The 24,058-nt window shown below is 40.9% G+C and overlaps 1 protein-coding gene across 5 annotated transcripts in view; it reads right to left on the bottom strand.

Moving 5' to 3' along the window:
• Nucleotides 1-24,058, bottom strand: part of rcan3 (regulator of calcineurin 3) — a 49,162-nt gene that overhangs the window by 5,200 nt on the left and 19,904 nt on the right. For 4 of the 5 annotated variants that reach the window (XM_085257045.1, XM_085257042.1, XM_085257043.1 and 1 more), the window contains 2 exons: nt 3,128-3,301; nt 2,089-2,260 (listed from right to left, as the gene is read on the bottom strand). In XM_085257045.1, coding sequence (XP_085113171.1) covers nt 2,089-2,260; nt 3,128-3,301 — 346 coding nt within the window. Of the gene's footprint in view, nt 1-2,088; nt 2,261-3,127; nt 3,302-21,088; nt 21,447-24,058 lie in introns of those variants that run through there. The other variant, XM_085257046.1, reaches the window with a different exon arrangement.

Here is a 24,058-nt window from a genome sequence, read left to right as displayed (position 1 = left end):
GTGTGTGTAATTGTGCGTGCGAGGACGTGGCGAGTTTAATCATCAGTTTTGGTGATAATAAATGGCGCTCAGGTTGTTTTTTCCACTTCATCAGCATGATCACATCCACATATGCAAGCATGGAAAGACGCTGTGGAAATGGCACACCTTCTTGTGCGTGTTAGGTGACATTTTCTAAAGGCTGCGGCGATCTGATATCTTGCTGACAAGGCAGACAGAGGTGCAGGTGTTTACTTGCCAGTCTAACTGTGGTGGTTTGTGCTGCCTCATTTAGACTGGTTCCTCATTAGCTTTCATATTGCCATGCCACTCTATATGCAACCAGGTACAAAATCTCCAGGGCAAAGTGAGACCTGAACGATATCCAATTGCTATCATTTACACCAGGGGTGCTCAATACGTCGATCGCGATCGACCAGTCGATCGCAAAGGTAGTATTGGTAGATCGCATGGCATTAAAAAAATAGATGCCAGCCTATCATCCATCCCGTCACTTGATTGATACAGGGAAGCCAGTCAGATGACATCAGATTTTTTCTGACGCTTAGGTCGCTGCGCATGCGCAAACAGCGGCGCGAAGTGTAGTAAAACTGACAAGCTAGTCAGCGAGTTAACTCCAATTTTTAGCTCTCGGTTTTTTCTCTTAAACCTGGCCGTCAGCAGCTACTGTCCGGACTATGCATCCCTGGCTGATTCAATTCAGTGCAAGTCATCAGAGTAAACTCAGGTAATGACAAAAAATTTACATAGTTAATTGTGTTGTGAAATATTGGATATTGCGGTTATGCATGTATATACATTGTAGATATAAAGAATCCTCAATATATTTATAAATAAGTATATGTTTTGGATTTTTGTAGTGGGTAGATCATTTTGACTTGGTCATTTTATAAGTAGCTCACATGCGGAAAAAGTGTGAGCACCCCTGATTTACACTATGTGTGTGTAAGAAATAAAATCTTCCGACATATTCGTCTGATACGAGTGGATGGTTTAAAACGGGAAGGTATTTAGCATTTGTGGCAGCTCCGTGCAGGCTGGGCATGCATGCCAACACTCAAGTAGTCTATTGCCAGTTTAACTGAGCTAACTTTAGTTCTGAGAGCCTCTAGAACTCTGTTTAAACTTAGAATAACAAGGATGCAATTGTTGATCTGCATAGACATGGAAAGAATGAAACAGCATTGTTCTTGAGGTGGGGAGGAACGTGATTGTAAGATTAGCTGCTACAACTATTTCCACACTGGATGTTTTGTTTTTCCTGGGTGGCATTGATGAATGTTAACTTGGCTCGACTAAATGGAAAGCAGAGCAGATTCACTCGGGCAGATTCTATAAACTATTGCCATTGGTTTACCATCCTCCCTTAATGACTCCTCCTAAATCCCTGAAATAAGTAATGATGAATTGAAATAAATCGTCCCTGCAGGACTTTCTAATCCTAGTTTAATACTGCAGATAGAAAAAAAATACACACAGACGTTCACCACCTCCAAAAATCCACTTATGGTTTCTATGAAGGGGTTTACTCATTAGTCAGTGTATGTTATGCAAAATCATTTGAATCCACTGCTTCTTTCATTGTATATGTACTGACAATGACCCTTGATGCTGATGTATCATAGCTCGAACAATGGATTTGATTCGTGGGATTCAGTCTGGCGTTTCCTTTTTTTATGCTTCTCTGCAAAAAACCACAGCAGCAGGAAGTTCTTCGCTGAGATCACTAAGAAAGACAGATTTTTAAATGGCACAGCATTCTTTAAATGTACTTCTGAACAAGTACTTCAGATGCTATTCAGAAGTGACTAACGCGCCGCAGTAAAAGTCAAGATTAAAAGAGTTATAATTCAAAAATGTTCCATTTCCTTTTGTCATGATTGCTTCCCAGATAAATATCCTTTCCACATCGCCCCCCTGAGGTGCATGAAATAATTTCCTGCTTTTTTTCGGCTTTACTGTTCAGAGACGAATGATTCAAAGGAGATTTTTTCATACATTTGTTGCACACCATTTTCCCTGTGTTACGCCTGTTGTAGGCACCGAGTACCAACACAGAGCACAAGCGTGTTGAAGTTGAGTACTGACCGGGTCCGAGCTTGGCTACGGCGCACAGCAGGTCGTAGTTGATGACGGGCGTGGCGTCTTCGCTCTGGCTCCAGCCCACAGGCGGCGAGGCAGGGGGCGAGATCAGAAACTGTTTGACTGGCTGGGGAGGGGCCAAATATGACTTATCAATGTCCTCGTCACCATTCTGGATCTATTGGAGAGAAGATGATAGCTGATGAAACGACTGTTCTCTTAATTCATACACAAGTCTCATTGTCCGCTGGTTATATGCACAGGATAAACTGAAGTTTCAGTCAGAAGCTCTGTCTTCAAGTCTCAAATAACAGGCTTTTTCCAATGAATGGATTTCAGCATTTTGATAGCTGCCAATTGCTGTAATTACAATACCTACATGTGGCATCTGTCAAGCTGTAAAATCCTTAATCCTCTTACATCAAAGTACTAAAAGGTGCAGCAGGGGTCATGACTGATGATGTATTCGCGATAAGGGGAGTTTCAGTTGGAGTCGCAGTGACTTGTATTTTTTTCAGGAAGCACAACTTTGATGGAATCTTGACTAAAACTGAGCTAAACTGGGTGTTTTGGACTTGCTACACATTAATTTATAGCTATTTAAATGTGATTGCAATACAATTTATACAGTATGTAACCTGTAAAATTCATCCTTCAACCTCTCTCTTCCCCACAACTGCATAGAGACACACTTGTTCACACAGCTACAGTGTAGTGGGTGGGTGGGGAATCAAGAACTGTGTTCTTGTGCTCAATAATGTAACAGATGAGTTTTGACAGGAAGGCTCATAGGTTCAGGAAGCAGTCAGGTGTGGCTCAGAGATGCAAACAACACTAAAAGATGGATTAAAAAGAGAAATTGAAAGAATTTGGGAGGAAATTGTGTACCATGCTCTTTCTCCGAGTTTGTTTTTCTGTGTGTTGCTGTGCACACACAATGCACTGTGCCCTAACTCTCTATGTAAATAAGCAGTGCTTTGCCTCAGATCCTCCATCTCCCAGGCCCCCTTCCTGCCCTTTCCCAGACCCCTCAGCTGACACTTACTTGAGCAAAGTAGAGTTTAAGCTTCTTGCCGTTGAACTCGGACTCATGTAGCTCAATGCGTGCGCGGGCTGCTGCCTCTGGGGTGCTGAAGTTGATCCGGACTCTCCGGAAGCTTTTGAACATTTGGAAAGTCGCCTGTTCATCGTAGATCCTAAACAATGCCTCGAACCTCTCCTGCACAAGATAAAAAAGGTAAAAATGTACAAGTCTGATGAGAGATCGAGGCTATTGTTGAGCATGTTAACCTGCTGATACTGTGAAATACAGCAACCATTTAAAAACCCAAATAGACTAAACAAGTCACATTTTTTCCATAAACACTTAAAACAATGTTTTCTTAGTTAACATTTATTCACTGACAAACCACGGCAATAGTATTTACACAGCGATATGCTTGACTAGAGGCAAATCTTCTGAGTCAGCGTCATCATCTTTCACTTAATGATTGTCAAAATTGGATTAAAAACTGTTGTTTATTGTTCTCTATTTCTTTTGTGTGCAATTACTCAAGATGAACTATGTTCTCTGAGCACTATTTTCTCAAAAGCTAGATAACATCAAATATCTCAAATACAACAAAATAAGATATTTGAGAACACTACGCGAGAAACTCGTGTGACTAAGTGCTCTGCGTCCAGCTCTGTCATTTTCCAGCACTCTTCTCTGCTGTTGTCTCTCTTTTCGTTTTTAATCCTTATGTAATTTTCTGCTTCTTATCCCCCCCATCAGGCCTCACCAAATTGGCCTCCTCAACTGTAAACTCAATCAAGCAGCTCAGCAGGAGGGCAAAAAAAAAGAAAGTAAGAGGCCACCAGGGGAGCTCGTTTCTGAATAATCAGTAGTGCTACTCTTTGAATCCTTCCATTAATGACTATCAAACTAGACCCTCTTTTGAGAAGGAAGAAGGATGATCAACTGAATGTGGTCTTCTGCCAGTACAGGTTCACAGGGCCTTTACATCTTTAATGTAGTTCTTGTGCTCAACTTGGGTAAAGCGGCCATTACAAAAACATTTCTACTTAATACTTAAAGAGTTAAAGTTAATGCAAAGCCATAGTTAAGTATGTGGATATGGCCGTTTGCTTTTACTTTAATCAAGTGTCTTAAGAGCCACGTGTTTGCAATCAGTGGTGCCAATGTCTACTTTTAAACGCTGGTCTCAAGTCAGCGCCCATTTCTGTTATTGTCTGACAGATTTTTATCTGAGCTGAATTTTTCTTCTGTCAGTGGAAGCTAGAAACTAAAATAGTCCCATAGCACTTTCTTTGTTGAGCTGACACAGCAGCTATCACCAGGATGGAAAAGGTGAGCGTTACCTGAAGGAATACAGGCAGCATGTCGGCTGTGAGATCTGCCTCTGTACATTAGTGACACCTAAGTGACAGGATACACCTATAATCTGCACACTCGGCACTCCGGGATGAGTTCTGGGCTCTCTCTGCGTGTCGTTTCAGCCCTGTGTCTTATTGGAGAACACTTGCCAGAATCTGGCACATATTCATCTGGCCTTGTTTGACATTTAATGCAAAAATCTTAACACTTTCACACTGTATGTAATCAAACTACGAGCAACACATAAAAGTCTGGGTATCATAAATTAAAGTCAAGCTGCAAACACTGCACTGACATGCTAAAATGTCCATATTCATATAAAAAAGAACTGTTTTCATTCATTTTTATTCAGTTTTTTCCGTCTAAAAAGCTGTTTTTAAATAAAATATCTTTTTACTATAACGCAAGACACAAACATCTGAACATCTGGATCAAGATGCTGAAACTGACTCAAATCATTGTCTGTGAAGGTTCTCAGTCATCCAGGTCATCGTAGTCTAAGGCGATCCTGATTAGGTAGAGGATCGCCAGGGGGTCCTTTGTCCCTCTTTGAGGGGAAACTCCCACTGGGTTTAAATCTGGGACTCTCCACCATTTGACCCTTAGAACTGAAGAAGCTTCTCGGATGAGAGGTGAAACGTCTCCAAGCAACTTAAACAAGTCCAGACGCTTTTCTTTCCAAGCTCCTTAGACTGACTCAAATCATTGGCATTTCTACCTAAATGATCGATTAATTACTAAGTGACTAATCAGTTCACAGTAAAGTAAACACTTAATAATGATCAGTAAAGCCATCGTGCATTTGTATTAATATATAGCTGCTATATCTCAGTGCCTAGGTTTTTTGTTGACACAGTAAATATATATGCTTTATAATATGGGCCTTTCTGTAGAGAAATCACATAATGACACTATCTGACACATGCACAGCTCTAAATGATTCAGCAAGCTGTCAGCTGCCATCATGCTGCAGTGTGCTGTTCACGGTGGTCAAACAATTTGGAGGAAAATAAAAAAGAAGATTAGCGCTTTTACTCCTAATCCTCCCCCCTTTCCCCTCTTGTTTTATTTTCACGTCTTCTCCCCATGTAAGTGCATCAGGTCTTCTGTTGCTGAACCCCTCTGGGTAGCTGGCTTAACATCAGAAGTGACTTCACCTACAGGCCATGTGATACCATTTTTAGTCAGATTTGGACTTCACCATACAAGGTGCGTACTTAAGATGCTAGGAAAAGAGGTCAAGTTAGGAATGTGTGAATATCTTGACTCCTTTTAAGTGAAACTTAGCAATTAAAATGCAAAAATCCCTCAAAGCCAGAGGAGATTGAAGAGCATGCTTATCGCTAAATATAATGGGAGAGCTGGGAGTTAGGTATGTTGATTTAATATGAATGCTCTACGCTCAAAGTTGTGCATAAATAGCAGGAGAAGCAACATGTCAAGATGTTACTTCTCATATTACATATTGCATTAGAGAGGGTACATAGTAATCCTAATAACAGAGATTTATAAATCCATCTGTCTCTTGTGAACCACTCAGTTTTACATAAGTGAAATACTAAAACCTAATTACAGAGGCCTAGGGAAAAATGTGTTTTCCCTGAATTTCTCATGAATGATGCAGGCAAAGAGGCATAAAACCCTCCTAGTGATAGCTCTGGATGCTATCAGATTGCTGCAGTTGCCCATACTTTGCATAGTATTCTGCAATAAGTCTACGGTGTTGGGGGTTGATGCATTGTGTGTTTCTTCTTCAGTTGTGTTTATACACCTGTCTGCACTTAATTATTAGTTATTATTAAACTCTGGCTCTCTTCCACGTCATGTCTTTGTCCTGTCTTGCTTCCTTCACCCCCAACCACGTATTGCCCTCCCTGAGTCTGGTCCTGCTGAAGGTTTCGTCCTGTTAAAAGGGAGTTTTTCCTTCCCACTGTCACCAAAGTGCTTGCTCATAGGGGGTCATATAATTGTTAAGGTTTTTGTTAAGGTGTTTTCTGTTTTGCATCGTAGGGTCTTTACCTTACAACATAAAGAGGCTTGACGCAAATGTTGTGATTTGGCGCTATATAAATAAAACTGAATTGAGTTGTCTGTGAAGGTTCTCAGTCCTCCAGGTCATCGTAGCCTAAAGAGCCTAAAGAGCTTTAAAAGAAAAGAAAAGATTTCTTAAAGATGTTTCAGCTTTCATCCGAGAAGCTTCTTCAGTTCTAAAAGCAACTGGTAGAGAGTCCCAGATTTTAAACCCTAGTGGAGTGTCACCAAGAGGGTCATGGACCCCCCTATTGATCCTCTGATTAATCACGCGAACCCCAGGTGTGAAAATGGGTGTGGGTCACAATCAGCCAAGGTTTCAGGTGAACCCATTGTGAAACCTAGCCCCACCCTATCATGTGATTTACTGAGGTCAAATGTCCCAGGCTGTGAGTGGGCGTCAAGGCTTCTGGGAGGGGATCTCAACACTGGATTATAGATGGCAAAATTGAAGTGAACTGAGTTGAATTCCTTAGCAACCAGTTGCTACTGGGTCACTGATCGGCCTCTAGGGCTGTATGACTGAGGCCTAAATGGTCTCACCTTTCAATTTGTTAAATGTTGTTTTCAGGTTCCTTAATATTTGCATGTGAGCACGACAGATTTTGTTTTAAATTTGAATTTTATATTTAATAAATGAACAATGGAACAAATCCACATGGACAGGCTTTTGTGGTCACTTTAGACGAGCAAAAAAAGCTTCAAACCTCACTTGTTACTAAACTGTTTACAGCCTACACTATGGAAAGCATGTTAGGAAACAGCTGCTTACACATTCAGCAGGTGTAAAACAAAATTAGCATTCACTTGAAGTTTTTTCTTCCCTCAAGGCGAATGCTTGAGGGAAGCATTTGTTCAGTACAATTTCCTAGCTACAGTACATTTGTACATTTGTATAGTACATTTGGTTTATCTGAGCTAAAAAGGAAAAGATGCTGGTGAGCATGCTCGCACTAAATTAAGATATTAACGATGCAGTGACTAAAATGAAAAGACTGAAGCAGTCACCTTAAAAAAGCTTTCAAGCGTCATATAGCTAAAGGAAATTGACTGAAGACAGACTCATGAGTCACAGTTGGTGTTTATCATAAGAGACACGTTTGTTGGTTATGAGTAAACTGGGGGTGGGAGGTTGGTAGCATTTGTATTGCAAGATCTTGATTTACATTTCAGAGCATTTTACATTTCCATTGTTTGTTACAGTTGCTCCTGATTTTGGTGTAATCGTGACTTGAGTATAACAACAAAGACACTTGTTGAACCTCTCTGTAGAGCCCGCCTCAGCCCTTATTCACACTGTGAATTTTCCATGAGCCTTGGCCAGCTTCTATGACTCAGATATCATCAAAACTCCATGTGTAAAACTGATAAGATTATCATTTACATACACAGAGGCACACACACACACACCCACACACACAGTGGTGACTTCCTTAACCCAAATTGATATTTTGGCATGTGCAAAGACGTGGGAAAGCTCTGAGATCATGTTCCATAATAGCAGGCAATGTTTGTTTTACACCACCATATGCCAGCGCTGATAAACCCACGACTGATTGGTGCGTAACAAGTGAGCGTGCTGATCACTAATTTATGTGGCCTCTATGCGCAAACATGTTAAAGGAATGAGAGGAGGAAGACGAGGGGAAACGAGGAAGAAGAGAGGGGTTGTTGAGTTACATGTGGCTGAAAAGTGCCCTGCTCATCTGCCATCGCAATGTTCCCTGTGGTGACCTACTCCCTTTGTTCCCTTGTGTAGTGTGTGTTTGTGAGAGAGATACAGAGAGCAATTGAGCAAGTCTGTGGGTGATGTAGACAAAGCGTTCATGATTCTTCACTGTGTTTCCACAGCTGTAGGTACCCACACAAATACAATACGCCTACTATACACTCACGCACAGGGAAGTCTGCATAATAAAATAATTGGGCAGCGCCATTCGTCTCTAAGCACAGCTGAAGGACGACCGCTTTTAACCGCACAAAATCCTACCAGTACTCTGTGTCCTGTGAGAGCCCGAAGGACAACAGGTGAGGGAGAAGAAGCGAACAGCACGTCCTGTTTTTCATTCTCAACACAGAAGATTAAAAAAAAAAACAACCTTCACACCTCCAAAAAACAAACAAACCTGAAAATAAGAACAAGCTGGATACCGAATTGCTTCAGAACATAAAATTTGCTGCTGTTTATAATAAGGCTGTTGCTCACGGGAGAATTCCAGTGTGTGTAGAGTCTTTGGTGTAGACCGCACATTTCTCCATGTCACCTTTGTGTAACACCCGAGCTATAGCTCCACGAGCCAGATTCCCTTACTTTCCTGTCTTTGATTTTGCTTCTGCCCAGTTGTTGCGTAACAGAGCTACTCTGTCACAACATTCAAGCTGAATCTGTCATGGTCCTCATTTTTTGGACCCTGAGTTATGATTTCTGAACTTATTTGTCAAGTATTTTCCGTTTGGCTCTTAGTTTGTTTGCATTTATTTGTATTTTCTTTTTTAATCTTTAGGCCAGGGGTGTCAAACATAAGGCCCACAGACCAGAACCGGCCCTGCAAGGACTCCAAACAGGCCCACTGGACAACTTTGAAAATTGGAAGGACTGCACAGATTTTTACCTTTTAACTGTATTTTCATGTTTTACAGCTTTTCCTATTGAAAGAGGCCTCCATCCCCCAATTGCCATTCGCACTACACAAAAAATAATTAAATAATAGTGATTATTTACAGTAATTCCACAGTAAAAAATAAAATAATCAAAATTTTCTGTGAATTTATGAACATTTTTTATAATTGTGTTATAGCACAGTCTTCATGGACTTCATTTTGAAGGTCATTATCAGGTTAGGCGTTTTTAATGATGGCAACCTCTTAACTTAATAGTGCCTTTATTTCAACATTTTTGACAGAACAATTGCCATCTTTACGACCTCCACGTGTGCATGCAAGCGTGCTGGACAACTCGCAGATTTATTTGCAAGTAAGTATTTTATTGTATAATTGCATGATCTTAGTTTTTACTTGTTTTCACTAAAAATCTATAGATATTATTTTAATCTGAATTTTATTTCCTCATACATATAAATGATTTCATGATTTACACTTGAAAAGGTCCTCTTGAATGCTTCTACTAGTATAAAGTGGGAAAATGGAAATTAGCTTTTACATATGATTGCATTCTTGCATTACGTAATATTAACCATAATTAGCGTACACATAAAAAAATCTGCAATCAAAAGCTGCAGTTCAGGAACTGTCTGTGGAGGGGGGAAGATACATACAGGAGATCCAACAAAGAGGCAGGCACAACTGCAAACTAGCACAAAAGACACCAACATAAAAAGACACCAAGCTTGCTAGTAAGCTGCAACCTCTCTTGCAGTTTCTCCAGGGCCTTCCTTTCAGAAGCTTCCCCCTTGGGTTAATAGGGTAGTTATGCTCCTGACTGTAAAGGGAAGGCTGTCATCGCAGTGGCAAAAGGACATAACTGTGTGCATGCTCACAGCAGCAAGCTCAAAAAAAGATCAGACAGCATAGGGATAAGGTGTGCAAGTTTACTGGGAAATGTCAACATGGTTTTCGGTGACAGAACAAAAGAAAGTAGTGATTTAAAGAGCAGTGCTGAGAGAAACAGGAAGCTGGTTAGAGAAAAAAACCCCCACAGGATCTACTTCACACCTTCTCTACCTAATGAACTGGTCAAGTATCAGATGACTGTGACTTGAAGTGTTTTCCCGTCTTATGTAAAAGGGAGATTAAGTTTCTTTAATATGTAAACAGCACTAACGCTCAGCAGACCTGCAGGTTCTTCCTGTTCTTACTGACGGATAAACGATTTCAGACACACTGGACAAATACTGGAATGTATTCTCAGCAAGCTGTGTTCAAATTGCGATGTTTTCACAAAAGCGCCTACACGCTGTCACTTTTTATTGTTGTGTTTGTCAGCTCATTGTGTTTATAGAGTTACATAAGGTCCATTTATTTAGCTGTTAGTTTCCTGTCACTGCCGGGAACCAGCGAGTAGCATCATCTGCAACACAGCTACATGTTCCATTATTTCTTTGATGATGCCTGAAAATGCATCACGCACGCACAAATATAATTAATTATTTTCAAAATAATAGGTAACGCAGAAAAGGCATTTGATATTCGTCTGTAGCAATTTTGGATCTTTAATAGTAGACAAATAAAATTACAATAACAGCATTTAAATTAAGGGTTATTTGGATTGATGCTTGGTCAGAAACCGTTTCTCAGGATTCTTCAGATAGACAATAATGGTCGAGAAAATAATAGAGCAGCATAACTATAACAACCCTGGTTGGAGGGCAAATTAAACTAACACATAATAATAAAAACTACAATGAAAGAGGATTTGGTTAAATTTAACCCTAGCCTTAGACAACTTTAGATTTAGATGAAAAATGTCGTTTCAGTTCAAATTCACCCTTTCACAATGTTAAAAATACACATTAGCAGGCCCACGCGCCCCATTTCCAACAAGTTTATCTGAGATTTCCTTGATTTAAATTGACTGACTGGGCCACAATGCTCCATTTTTATCTGGTTTCCCATTTAATCCTGTACAGTATTTCAATCACCCTGGCACTCAGAGCACAATCCATGACTGTAATCCACAAGCTTGTTCAGTTCCATGTTGAATTACACCATTTGGCGTTTTGGATCAAAATGAAAAGATTAACCAAACCTAATTGGGACGTGAAGAAGGGTTTTGTTTTTTTCCCCTTCCTTTGGGGAATTACTCAGCTTTCTCTGCGACACGTGCCGAGCTTTAACACAGTCTAATCCAGACCCTCACGCTTGAATTGGATTTGGGTGAAAATCAACAAACTAGGCCACAGAGCTTCTGGGTGAGTGGGGGATGGTGTTACACTAAATATAGATAATGCTGGAATAATTAAGAAAATTCATTTAAGTGTGTAGACAATCGTTTTTAATTACTGTCCTCCCTAAAGGACCAAACTGGAACCAATGTAATGAGGACGAACAAGGTAGGAAGATCTGATTGGAGAGATAACAGACGGCGCTGGACGAAAAATAACTGTACCTGCATGCATTTCTGTTCCAGTATACTTTCTCTAATAGCTTTCCAGTTGAATATGTATTATATTTAAAATATAGAAGACCCTTCAAGTGGCGGATTTTAGAGAAATCACAGTAAAAAAATAAAATAAAATAAAATAAAAACTCAAATTACAAAGAGGATTTCTTGAGTTTTCTAGGTTTTTAAGTTTCATTTATTGTGCATGACCACTAACATCCATTATCTACTCCTCATATAGTGTCTAAATAAAGGGAAATTATTTATTACACCTCGTTAGTCCCCTTTTTTCCCCATCTCAGATTACTGATAATTGTTCTAGCCATCTTCACATTAGTATTAAAGTAAAGGCAGGACTTTGAAAATCTTCTAACTTCAATTAAACATCTGTAAACTACATAATAGTTTATCTGTTTGTTTAAAAAACTGAAAGTCAATAACTCAAATGGCTTGGAAGTGACTTTATTAAACGTAGATTCTAATTGTACATATCCGCTAAATTTTACCACCACTTTTTTTCCAGCTTCTTTGAGAAATTTAGTTAACTGGCAATCTGGGAACCCATCTGCTATTATCTGATGACTTTACCTGTGGGGATAACTGCCAACATTTGCAGCTTCCATTGTATACAGCAAAAATCATTCGCCACAGTTTCCTGATCTTTGTTTACAATGGAAGAGACATTTTTAAAAGCTTCAGATGTTAGCCAGTGGGTTTTGAGACTGCATTTTGTAAAAATGCTACCTCTGTTTTACTCTTACCAGAGACTACTTACTCAAGCTTGATCCATTAATCCTATAAGCAAACTACAAACAGAAACAAGAAGCCTTACAGAAGCAAAAAAAAAAAAAACCCTTTATGTCCAGACACGTTCATATACATATAGATATCTATATATATACAGATAGATAGATAAAAATATGCACACACACATATATATATATGTATATGTATATGTAAGTTACTGTCTTCCTTCTCTCACCCCAACCGGTCACGGCAGATGGCCCCGCCCCTCCCTGAGCCTGGTTCTGCCGGAGGTTACTTCCTGTTAAAAGGGAGTTTTTCCTTCCCACTGTCGCCAAAGCGCTTGCTCATAGGGGGTCATATGATTATTGGGTTTTTCTCTGTATGTATTATTGTAGGGTCTACCTTACAATATAAAGTGCTTCGAGGCGACTGTTGTTGAGTTGTGTACAAATAAAATTGAATTGAAGTTCAGCTCAACACGGCTTCATTGGCATAAATAGTTCAATAAACTGCATAAAGAAATACTTCATATATTAACTGTTTAAATATTTATGAGCAATGCGATCAACATCAATTCATTTTCTGTCTAGTATTGTTTTACATGCTTGATGGAGAGGTGTGCAAACTAGTGCTCCCCCAAAAGAGCCAAAATCCAACACATAACATAAATTACTGAACTTCAATAACTTAGTGAAACTTAAAAGAGTGTGTTTAATATATAAAGTCTTACACTCCCTTGCTCCACCACCACTAAAGCAGTTCATTAGGCATAAAGAAAGCTCAGACAGGACCAATCGAGCTACAACCCGAGGAGACTTGTTTATTCCCCACAGACGGACAGCATTTGGGCAGAACGTCCTTTCTGTCCAGGGTGGCCATCTGTGGATCAGTCTTCCCCGATCCATTAGAGAATGCTCGACATTCAACTTGTTTAAGGCACAGGTTAAAAACTGGTTATGGACAAATCAAGTGTGTGATCATGTATAAGTTGTATAGTTTTAATGTTTTATTTGGGAATAGAATGATATGTGTGAGTTTGGTGATGGAGTTTTTATTATAAATGAATTATGAATTTTTTATGAATTATTATGTCTATTTTTTAATGTTTTATGGACAACAGATGGAAATTAGCCCTTGGCTATAATCTGGCATGTTTACATTCATGTAATTTATTTTACATTTATGTTCATTAACATGCACGGTCCTAAATAAATAAACACCAGAGAGTTTCCAAAAACCAAGATAAAAGCCCTGAACTGAAACATAAAGTACTTGAGTATTTTACAATACGCTTGTAACATGCCACATACAAATTATAGGTGCTCAGTGGTTTCTGTTGGCTGTTATGGCTACATTCAGCCTGGAGGTTAGGGGTTAGTGTTTTAGCTTACAATATAAAACATTGTAAGCTACTGTTAGCTTGTGACTACTTAGGATTAGGTAATGTGTCAGAGAGAAAAAAATCTGACTCAGTATCACTGGATAAACTCCGGATAAAGATTGTGCGTGTGTGTTTGTGTGTGTGCAGTGACCTGTACCAACATAGGGAATCACAGCTTTCCTCAAATCATCCATTAACATTAGCATAGCAGCAAATCCTTAGTATTACAAAACAGTGAGAACAATCTGTGATTAACAGCTTTGTCTTCATTGTGACGGCTCTGAAAACACTGGGAAGGCATGTGAATGGGCCAAGTGTTATACAGGTGAATAAATACCTTGAGCAATGAGCTGAATTGACAGGGCCCAACGCTGCACTGCTATGCTGCCACTGCCAAGGGCACAACGTGTCCACGACAGGGAGCTAAAAATCAGTTTATAGCACAGGGAGACTCATTAATCCTATTACCGCCAACGTGGTCATTACGGTTTTTTTTAAAACCGATTTTTTATCGAAGCTGGAGCTTTTCCTCTTCAGCTCCATTTAGGCAGAACACACAGATGGTGATACAAGCACACGCATGAAATTTCTAGCTGGCTCGCACGCAGATCCGTACGCTTTTAAGGTGACGATAATCCAGAGAGTTACACATTACATAAGGTGGCTAAAAGATGCCACACCAACAGTCCTTAACTCAGGCCGCAGAGTACAGACAAATGAGCTCACCACTCTCACTTCCTACTGCTCACTCTTGCATTTTACCCTCTTTCAACATCTCTGGTGGCAATCAGTGCATTACTCTGTGGTGATACAGCATCTCTAGTGATGATTAAGCAGTACAGAAACAAAGGCAAGAGCATGCTGCACAGTTACATCACCATGTTTTGTTGCAGAAATATTATGGACAGTGATTCAAAATGGTAAAAGCATGACCCTAGATGCATCACATATCTACCAATGTACTTTTAATTCCTTATGAATTGCTCTGAAACAGGAGAGAAACTTTCATGGCCTAACAGTTTACAATGACATGTCAAATTCCTTATATTAAGACACCGAAAGTCCCAAAACTCCACAGTGTTTGATTTACTGGTCTCAGCAGATGGCTGATCCTCCTTGAGCCTGGTTCTACCGGAAGCTTCTTCCTGTTAACAGGGAGTTCTTCCTTCCCTCTGTCACCAAGTTCTTCCTCAAAGGGCGTTGTTTGATTGTTGAGGTTTTCTTTTTCCTATTGTAGGGTCTTTACCTTACAATATAAGTTCCCTTGAGGCCACTGTTGCTGGGATTTGTTATCTAACTAAAAGCAAACTAAAAGCAAAATTGCACAAAAAGAAAAGTGTACTTGTTTTTAGAAACTGAGACTCATAAGTGTGTTTATTTTATGATATACAATTGAATGCATAATCTATTAATCTATGTGCCGCATATGGATAAACACACAGCTCTATACTTAATATTATTAGTTTTTGCCCTTAGCTTTCACAGTGCAGTGTATACGCCATAGACTGCAGGGTATGTAAAACTCTTGCTGTGTTTTTCCTTAGTAATTGGCTTGATGTTGCTTTTTCAGTCCCTTGCATTCTCACAGCCATTTTTCTGAGACAGGAAATCTAATTGGAAATTCTGACAAGAAAATTATGTTCCACAAGAACCTTCAATAACAAAGACCAGTCACTGCATGATGCCGTTTCCGAACCCTTTGTCCTCGGTAAGTAAATTGGGAGCCCCTACATTCCATTGCAAGACCTTTTTTATTTTGCATCTAATCTTATCTCACAGTCATGTCATCTTGGCTACATGGTAACCAGACACCCAAGCCAGGAGCATGTCCTTTGTTCTACGTCACCCTAACGGACACAGCACTAACCTTTAGCTGACACCTGAGCTCGAGCACTTATCTAGGGTTTCAGGCAAATGTGAATGCCGCCTGCCCAGTGCCCAGAGTGGGGGGAACAGGCACACCTGAGCCCACTGCTCAGACCCAGGATCGCTCAACCCTGCCAATATGCAGATCTAGTTTCCTACCAGCACAGAAAATGATACTGCCGATGTCTACATCCATTCTGCCTTCCCTACCCTACCCTTCTGTTGCTTCTCTGCCTCTTGCCTTACACAAACACCTGGTCTGGCAGCATCACAACAATGTTTTTAAATGTGAGTCTAAGATAACATGAACGCTCAAATCTAATGCATGGTTATTCGGTATGCACTAAGAGCTCTGTCAGTGGTATTTCTCTAGAATATTAAAACAAAAGGCCAAATGTCTAAGTGGGACTGATACATGTATATTTTTTATCTTCACTCTGCTATATTGTACATAAGGCCTATATAAAAAAATTCCACACTCACCCTTCGGGCAATCTTTACCCTTCAAGCTCAGGTCCTCTACCAGAGGCCTGGGACACACACACACACACACACACACACACACACACACACATACATATATAGTTAGGGTTTAAGCAAAGGATAGAAAATATCTCTATATAAAACTATGGTCTAGTATATTGCTTTTTACCTTCCTGTGCTGTTTATATGCTTAAAATAAACTTCCTAAATGAAGCGCGATGACAACATGTTATGTAACGTAGCACATTAAAAAAAGACAGCGGGAAAGAATGAAAACATCACAGACGTCAGCAAAATCACTCTTCAGTTTTGCTGAACAACAAAAGCGCAGATTAGTCATCAGATCTCGTCTCCTTCCTCATAACCAGCGCGGTTTCTACAACAGCAAAGCGTGAGAACAGACGCAGGGAAGTGAGAGACGGGCAGAAAGATAGACAGTCGACGGGACAAATGGAAAGTGACCCAGGTGGATGGAGAATTCTCCCAGTGTCCTCTGCGAGGTGCTGTTTGTGTTTGCTGACAGAGATGTTTGTCTGTAGGTCTGCGAGTCCGCTGACTCACTGTTGTGGTTGGAGTGTGTGAGTGTGTCAGTGTTACTAGAGTCTTCTGTGTGGGGGAAATCAGGCATAAGTCGAAAATAGCTGTACTTGGTGGTTTGCAGTGTAGCCTCTGTGTGCTGTTTTCATGATGAGGCGGGTCTGACTGTCGGGAGAACCGATGGAGCTGTAAGTGTGAAGAGGTCATGATGTCAAAATGCTGTTTTTTCCAGCAACACTGATGTGTTAAACGTATCATAAAGATACTTTCGGCTGCTCCCTTACTCACAAGGGGTCGCCTCAGTGGGTAGCTCGGCATGTTCGATTTGCCAGATTTCTACACCCGATGCCCTTCCTGACTAGGGCTGCCACGATTAGTCGACTAGTCACGATTACGTCGACTATCAAAATCGTCGACGACTGATTTAATAGTCGACGCGTCGTTTGATGCTTTGTAAGATCACAAAAGACGCAGGAATAAGTGGCAGGATTTAAGAGTGTAATAACGGACTGAAACAGAAGATGGCAGCACTGCATGTACAAGGATGCCAGCTGCCGTTAAACCCCGAAGAAGAAGCAGCTGTGTCCCAGAATTCATAGCGCGGCCCAGCTCAGTTTACAACAATGGCGGCAGGTAGTTAGTTTTAATATTACTCTTATTATTCTTTCTGGGTCACAAAATAAATGTTTAACATATTTTCAGGCGAGAATGTAGCTGTGTAAGCCTCAAATATCTGCTCAGTTTATCAGGACACCACATATTTTCAAAAGCGCTCCGACGTTTTCAGAGACGTCTGTTACCCACTAGCTCGTTAGCGAGCTGGGAGCTAGGCTCACTAGAGCCGTGAGAACACCGGACTCCTGGCAAATCGTTTTCAAACCCACCGCTGTCTTTCGCTACTCAGGTTAAACATGATATATAAGTCACTTAGATAACTTAACGATGTTATTCTTTGGCTTTTTTTTTTTTAGTATTTTATTTGTTCCTGAGTAAATCGGTTTGGCTGAGATTAAAGTTATAGTTTTTACACAGCTGAATAAACGTCAAGCAGACAGCTGATTATCAGAAGTGTGAGATGCTCGAGAATTTACTCCGGTGTCCCGTTATATTTTAGATAGCAAGGAGTTTATTAAACTTCACCGAAACAATCTGCAAATTTCATTAAAATTTAATGAACTATCATCTTGTCTTTATTTTTAGTTAGCACATACCTTACACACAGCTGTAAGCTAATGATAGTTATATAAGAGCAGATGCTGCTGGTGCAGTAAGCTGTAGTTTTACGTCCAATGGATGATGATCTGATTAGTCGACTAATCGCAAAAATAATCTGTGACTAGTCGACTATCAAAATAATCGTTTGTGGCAGCCCTATTCCTGACACATCCCAACAGGGATTTGTGTCTTCTCCTGGGATCAAAGGGGACATCTTTTGGTTGTTAGGCAAATGTGTAAAGCACTACATAGGCATCCTAATTAACGCCCACCCACCCTCCAAAAAAAAAAAAAAGAAACAACACACATATTTTGCGACTGAGTGAAACCAGAGACGAACTTGTCAAGAGAAAGAGCAGGTCGACAGGCGCGCATTATCTATTTACACCTATATGAAAGTGCAAGTGGATATTTTAAAAAAAATTACATGAAAGTGTCAACATCAAATCAAGCATGCATGGTAACTGTAACTGCAAAGGCAAGCTTTGTCCTAAAATACACTCACAGCATGCCAAAACATGCTACGACCTTCAAAATGTGTCCCGTGCTGTCATCTGCTTATGCTGGTACATTCTGCAGGTAATGACATGAGGTGTGCATGCAGTCAACCTGCACCTCCGGCCTTGCCGAACTTAACATCAACAGTCCTTTTGTTTAATCTAAAATGGATCCCAAGCACTTTCTGGAAAAAAGAGAGCTTTCTACACCATCAGCCTTCCCATTATTATGACAACAACCTACCCTGTGCATAGCCTCTCAGTCTGTCTCATTAATGATGTAATCAGCAAAGACCCGAGCCGCGGCGTTTTCAACCATGTCAAAGCACTCACTTGTTTTTCTTCATGTTCCCCTTTCAAACACCAACACTGCTTAATCTTTCCTTGACGGGTCTATAAATAGCATCAATCCACTTAAGTTCACCCAAAGTGCTTTGGAACAAAACAGCATTCCGATTATTATCTGTCATCTACAGATTTAGGCATAGTAATAAAAACATGGGCCTCAGACAGGCTCAGATCTGGTTAAATGATAATAAAAAAAACAAGAATAGACTGACGGGGAGGTGGGTTCAATCTGAGCGTGCTCCCCACGTGCCCATCTTTAATCTGCCCTCTTCTTCTGTGCTCTCCATCACTCTCAGTGCACTAGAAACCAGGATTACTAGTGTTCTTTGTGCTATTCAGTCCTCTGTCTGCTGTTTTAATTGTGCACATACCCCCTTTTCTTTGGCGGAGTCTGTGAGAGGTGGGCTGATAAGAGCGGTTTGACAGGAAGGTTTAGTGAAGACTGTCCTCTGATCAGACTGGCCTGCCCCTGTCTGTGTCTAGCCTGTCAGAGGAGGACGGACGATCTAAAGGAGCAGCAGGTTTTAATGAAGGTTTTTCACAGCGAAAGAAATGACACATCCAACCCTAGACTCCCCTTGAAACACACAATCATGAACTGTACAATAAATTAAGAGACATTAGGTCACGGGTGAGTCGAAATCCTAAATAATCAACACTTTAGAGGTTCCACGGTGAAGCTCGTCAGTCGTTTTTCTTACTCTAACATCCCCTAGGGAAATTTGAATCTCCTATAATTGGAGAACAACTGCAGGGTGATACATTGGTGTCTTTCACCTTGGCTGGTCTGCAGTGGTTTAGAAACTGTCAGACCTGGGAGCAATCACAGCAGCTGCCTGGCTAGCTAGGGGCCACAGACCATAGGATGAGTCAGTTGTCAACAGGGACTGTTTTTTTGTGTTACATATTTACAGCATAAAACAGGAGCAAACAAGCACAACAACATCATTAAGAGATGGAAATGAAACTTCAACAATCCACCTATGTACATGTTACTGGAATAGCTTGGGAAGGTTAGTGATAAACATTAAACTGCTAATAAATAAATGAATGAATAAAAAAAATTAATGGTCTATAAGCTGGGTGTGGTGACTGAGATTTGAGCTTCTGTAGGGTAGAAAATTAGCCTATATCACCAGAGCACAACAGCACTTAAGTGTGAGAACCACAGAGGGATTATTTGGAGTTTGTAGGCCAGATAAGTCCTTATACCTCCAGACTGCACTACAGCCCCTTATACTGCTACTTTATTTTGAATTCCTTCACCCTTTTCGTATTTCAGTCATTTTTGGTGATGAGTCAGATCAGACAAGCAGGCAGCAGGTGAGGGAATATATTCTGACATGGAATTTCCAAAGGGTTTAGCGGGTGAGCCAAGCTTTGGCCGACCATCTGCATAGCCTTTTAAGCCTCAAACTTGGCATGTTGTGGTGCCAAAGGTGGGGTCCTGAAGCTCATTTTGAACTCATCTGATTGCAACTGCTTTCCTGACCGACAGTTTATCAAATACCTGTATCTGATGTGTCCCAAGGCAGGGGTGGGCAGCTGATTTTCCCTAAGGGCCCAACTGAGAAACTGGAGCTGTTATGAAGTGCCACACCACAACAGAACTGAGCAGAATTGACTTCAGCTTAGTATTAATTATATATCACTATTAGAGTATTGGTGCATACCTCCACCAGTGTTTCACGTGGGCCCTTGGGAAAATAAATTGCCCACCCCAGTTCTGAGGGCTTTTAGAAAAACACTGCCATAGGGGGTGCAATACTGAATTTATAGTGACACAAATGTACTCAAAGGCAAATCTAATTGTAACTATTAGCCCCCCCCCCCTTCCATTATCATTTCCTAGGGCATCAATTTCAATCACTTATACCAGGATTTTTTATGCCACTGCATGTTTATTCATGTTCACCAAGTTATTTTTATATTTTTTTCCGGCATCACGTTTAACCTGATGTACCTGCAATGCTGCTGTAAGGCCAGATATAAAACAGAGAGGGGGGGGGGGGGGGGGGGGGGGGTACAAGACAGCCTGTTCGCCACTGCGTCTAAGCATCGCCTCGCTTATTTCCATACATGTGTCTTGCATGGACAATCCACTTCATCATACCCCTTGCGAGCCTCATCTTATAATTGCCGTCTATCTGAAGCCTGACACACACACACTGACGCATACACAATGATTCCTTAAAAAAAACATTCGTGCATTTTTCAGCAATTTTTGCAATTCATTCAGCGTCAATCACTGCGGCGTGCACGCGCGGCGCTGCGCGTGCGTCTCCCCGAGATGCGGCTCCCATTGATAAAAATCCTCGTTTGAGGAAGGGCTGCATTCAACGTCACCCAAGACATTCATGCGCTTCTACAGGGGCAGCATGCAGTCGCCCCGAGCAAACTGCTGCACAACACACCGCAAAAAGCAGGCTTCATTTCAACGTGCATTTTTTATGGGTGAACCGTACCTGCATTTTATCTGATGTAAACACCTCAATATCTACTTCGCAGGCGATGATGGTCACCATCTCCAGTTTCATATTTATCGATGGCATTCCCTTGCGTGTTTTGGGTTTTTAAAAAAATGAGTAAAAGTCTTTCTCTTCCACTCTAGCAGGGCGCAGAAAACGCAGATATCTGTCGCTTTTTTCTCCAGGAAGCTGCGGTTAAGTCCGGCGGACTGTTCTGGATGGTTTCTTTTTTAATCGGCTGCGTGAGTCGAGGCTGGACTCCTCGCTGCACTTACGCGCTGCTGTGAGTGATGCTGCAGCAACTGCACAAACTCTCTCCGTCTCTCTCTCTCTCTCTGGCTCCTGCCCTCCCCGCTCCTGGCTCCACATTGACGTCATTACCATCCTCACGTTCGTCTTGTTTTACGCCACTGTAGAGCTTGACGAACCACGCAGGGCGCACTGCAGAATTCACCGGCCGGTTTATTCCGCTTTTGTTGCATTTTATTTTTATTACAATTGTCTTTTGTGTTCGCGGGGTTGAGGGAGAAAAATGTGTCACAACCATCTTTGAAAAAAAAAAAATCAATCCATGTTTACGTCAAACAACACCAGCATCAGAGTCACACAGACCAACCCATTCATTAAGAAGAAAGTCGTGTTTACACCTGATGTCTTTGTGATATACTGACAACAAATATGGGGTGGACAATGAGAGCAGAAGCTGTATAAGCACCAGTTCAAGTGTAGCATGAGAGATCCTCAACTGTACCGTTACGGTTCACTTCTTCAGGGAGTCAGAGAGGAGATAAGACAAAATATCATCTTACAATAAAAGCGAGGAGCTGATTCAACATTACCTTTCCAGAAATAGACATCAAGTTAATTCAATACATCTCAGATCACAAGGTTATATAGTCAGTATACTGGAGCGTGGAGGTGTATGGTTTGGATTTTCTGCTGAATATTCTCTTAATCCACAGCATCCGTTTTAGTCCAGCATGATTTCTAGCAGTATCAAGTTACACAAGGCTCACAGCTACATGTCTTTGTTTATTATAAAGTTCTTATGCGACCTGCTCCGGGACTACAGATGTAAATTAGCAGTTCTGCTATAATGTTTGCACCTTATATTTCTGGTACATTGGTGTCTATTAACATGTGCTGTCACTGTTATGAATACAATCCTTGTGAAATCAACTGTTAAAGTCAATCCTATACAAGCTGTGTTTGTGTAGTTTTTCTGCCCAACACAGCACATTACATACACTCTGATTACTGGCTTACCATCAGCACTGTGAATGAAAAATATGTCAAGCCACAATTGCATAACCACAGATGTCAGTTGTTTGCTGCCTTCAGTTGACATGGTCTGTGACTTCATGAGAATAGGAATATACAGACAAACAACAAGCCTAAAAGCCCATCATGCCGATGTCTGTCTGCATGCTGTTAATAGATATACCTTATTTTGTCAGCATTTTGATGCCTCGAAAACCTTTTAAGAACTTTTCAGTTACTGGTTTGTACTTTAGTGGTACTGTGGCTCTTTATGACTCACAATAAAGCAGCTGATGAAGCTGGTGATGCTGCCACAGCTCCTTGATTATACTGAAAGACTGAGTTTCCATTCCACTTGAAGACCAATCATTTTCCAGATTCCACAGACATTATGCCATTGCGTAAAATGCTAACACACCTTGTCTTCTTTCCATCACTCAGATCATGTGTCTCTCCAGCACTCCATTTCATAATAATAATTGTCTAACCAGCCGAGACAACAAAGTCCCTATAAGCCATTAATATTAAGGCTCTGGGCCGTGAGGGCTATTTCTGTCTGTGTGTGTCAGGCATTGTCCACACTGAGCAGACGGAGAACATGAGAAAGATATTTATGGATGACTGTGACATTCCTCCAGCAGACAGTGTCAGTCACTCGGTCTGGAAAAATTCCCCTGTAAAAGCCACAAAACACAACATATCAGACACAGTAACATGTTGACCTTGTCTGAAAAGCACCGTCAGCTGCTTCATCTGTTGAGATTGAAACTGTTTTAGTCTTTCAAGTCATGGCAGCACGAGCAGGCAGCGCTGGTGATGATACCTGACAGGTTTAGATGTTACATCAAAAGCACTCCCACAGCTCATTAATCACACGCAGAGGAGTGATAAAGCGGCACGCATATGTCGTCTTTTCTTTTGAATCAGCTCTGTTTACTTGAATTTAATGTAGTCTAAGTTTGCCAGAGGTTGTGATCATTTATTTATGCCCTCTTGGAAAATTCTCTTTTCACTTTCCCCTATTTACAAAGCTTTGAGTCAAAGCTGAAAAAAAAAGTAAGTTTCACTTCCTGTTAACAGAAAGATCAGCAAAGCAAATGTTTGCAGATAAACAGAGATTAGGTCCTTTCTGCCTGGAACTAATCAATTATTACTTCTGGAATATTGTAACATACTGTAAAACAGTATATTATACTATGTGGCACTGCAAATTTACCACTTACAGCATGTAGCACACATGCTGGTGATAACCAACCTGCATGTGAGTCTGGGGCTACTTCTGTATATCCATGCACATCTTTGTTCTGTAGGAGGAAGCTGGAGTACCCACAACCACATTTCTGCAGAGACAGGCTCCCAGCCAGGCCTTAGATTCAAACCCAGGATCTTCTAGCTGAACCACAGTTACTTACTGCCCAAACTGGACAAGCAGAAACAAATGAATAGATGGTTATATTTACAATGATGCACTGAGGACGACAGATAAAAAAGGGGATCTGACACATTGAAATGATAACACATTACATTTCAGGTACCACCGCAGGCTCCCCCTTTAGCTTTGGCTTAATAATATGAGCTATATATATATATATATATATATATATAAAAAACAAACACCCAGCACGCCCCTGCGGGCGGTTTATCCTTCAAGCTCGGGTCCTCTACCAGAGGCCTGGGAGCTTGAGGGTCCTGCGCAGTATCTTAGCT

Source organism: Mchenga conophoros, linkage group LG19 (assembly GCF_057382185.1).
Source record: "Mchenga conophoros isolate Kocher_MC1m ecotype Shallow Benthic linkage group LG19, M_conophoros_male_GT1.1, whole genome shotgun sequence".
Lineage (NCBI taxonomy): Eukaryota > Metazoa > Chordata > Actinopteri > Cichliformes > Cichlidae > Mchenga > Mchenga conophoros.
The sequence above is the reverse complement of the archived record's forward strand: the minus strand, read 5'-3'. Positions and strand labels throughout refer to the sequence as shown.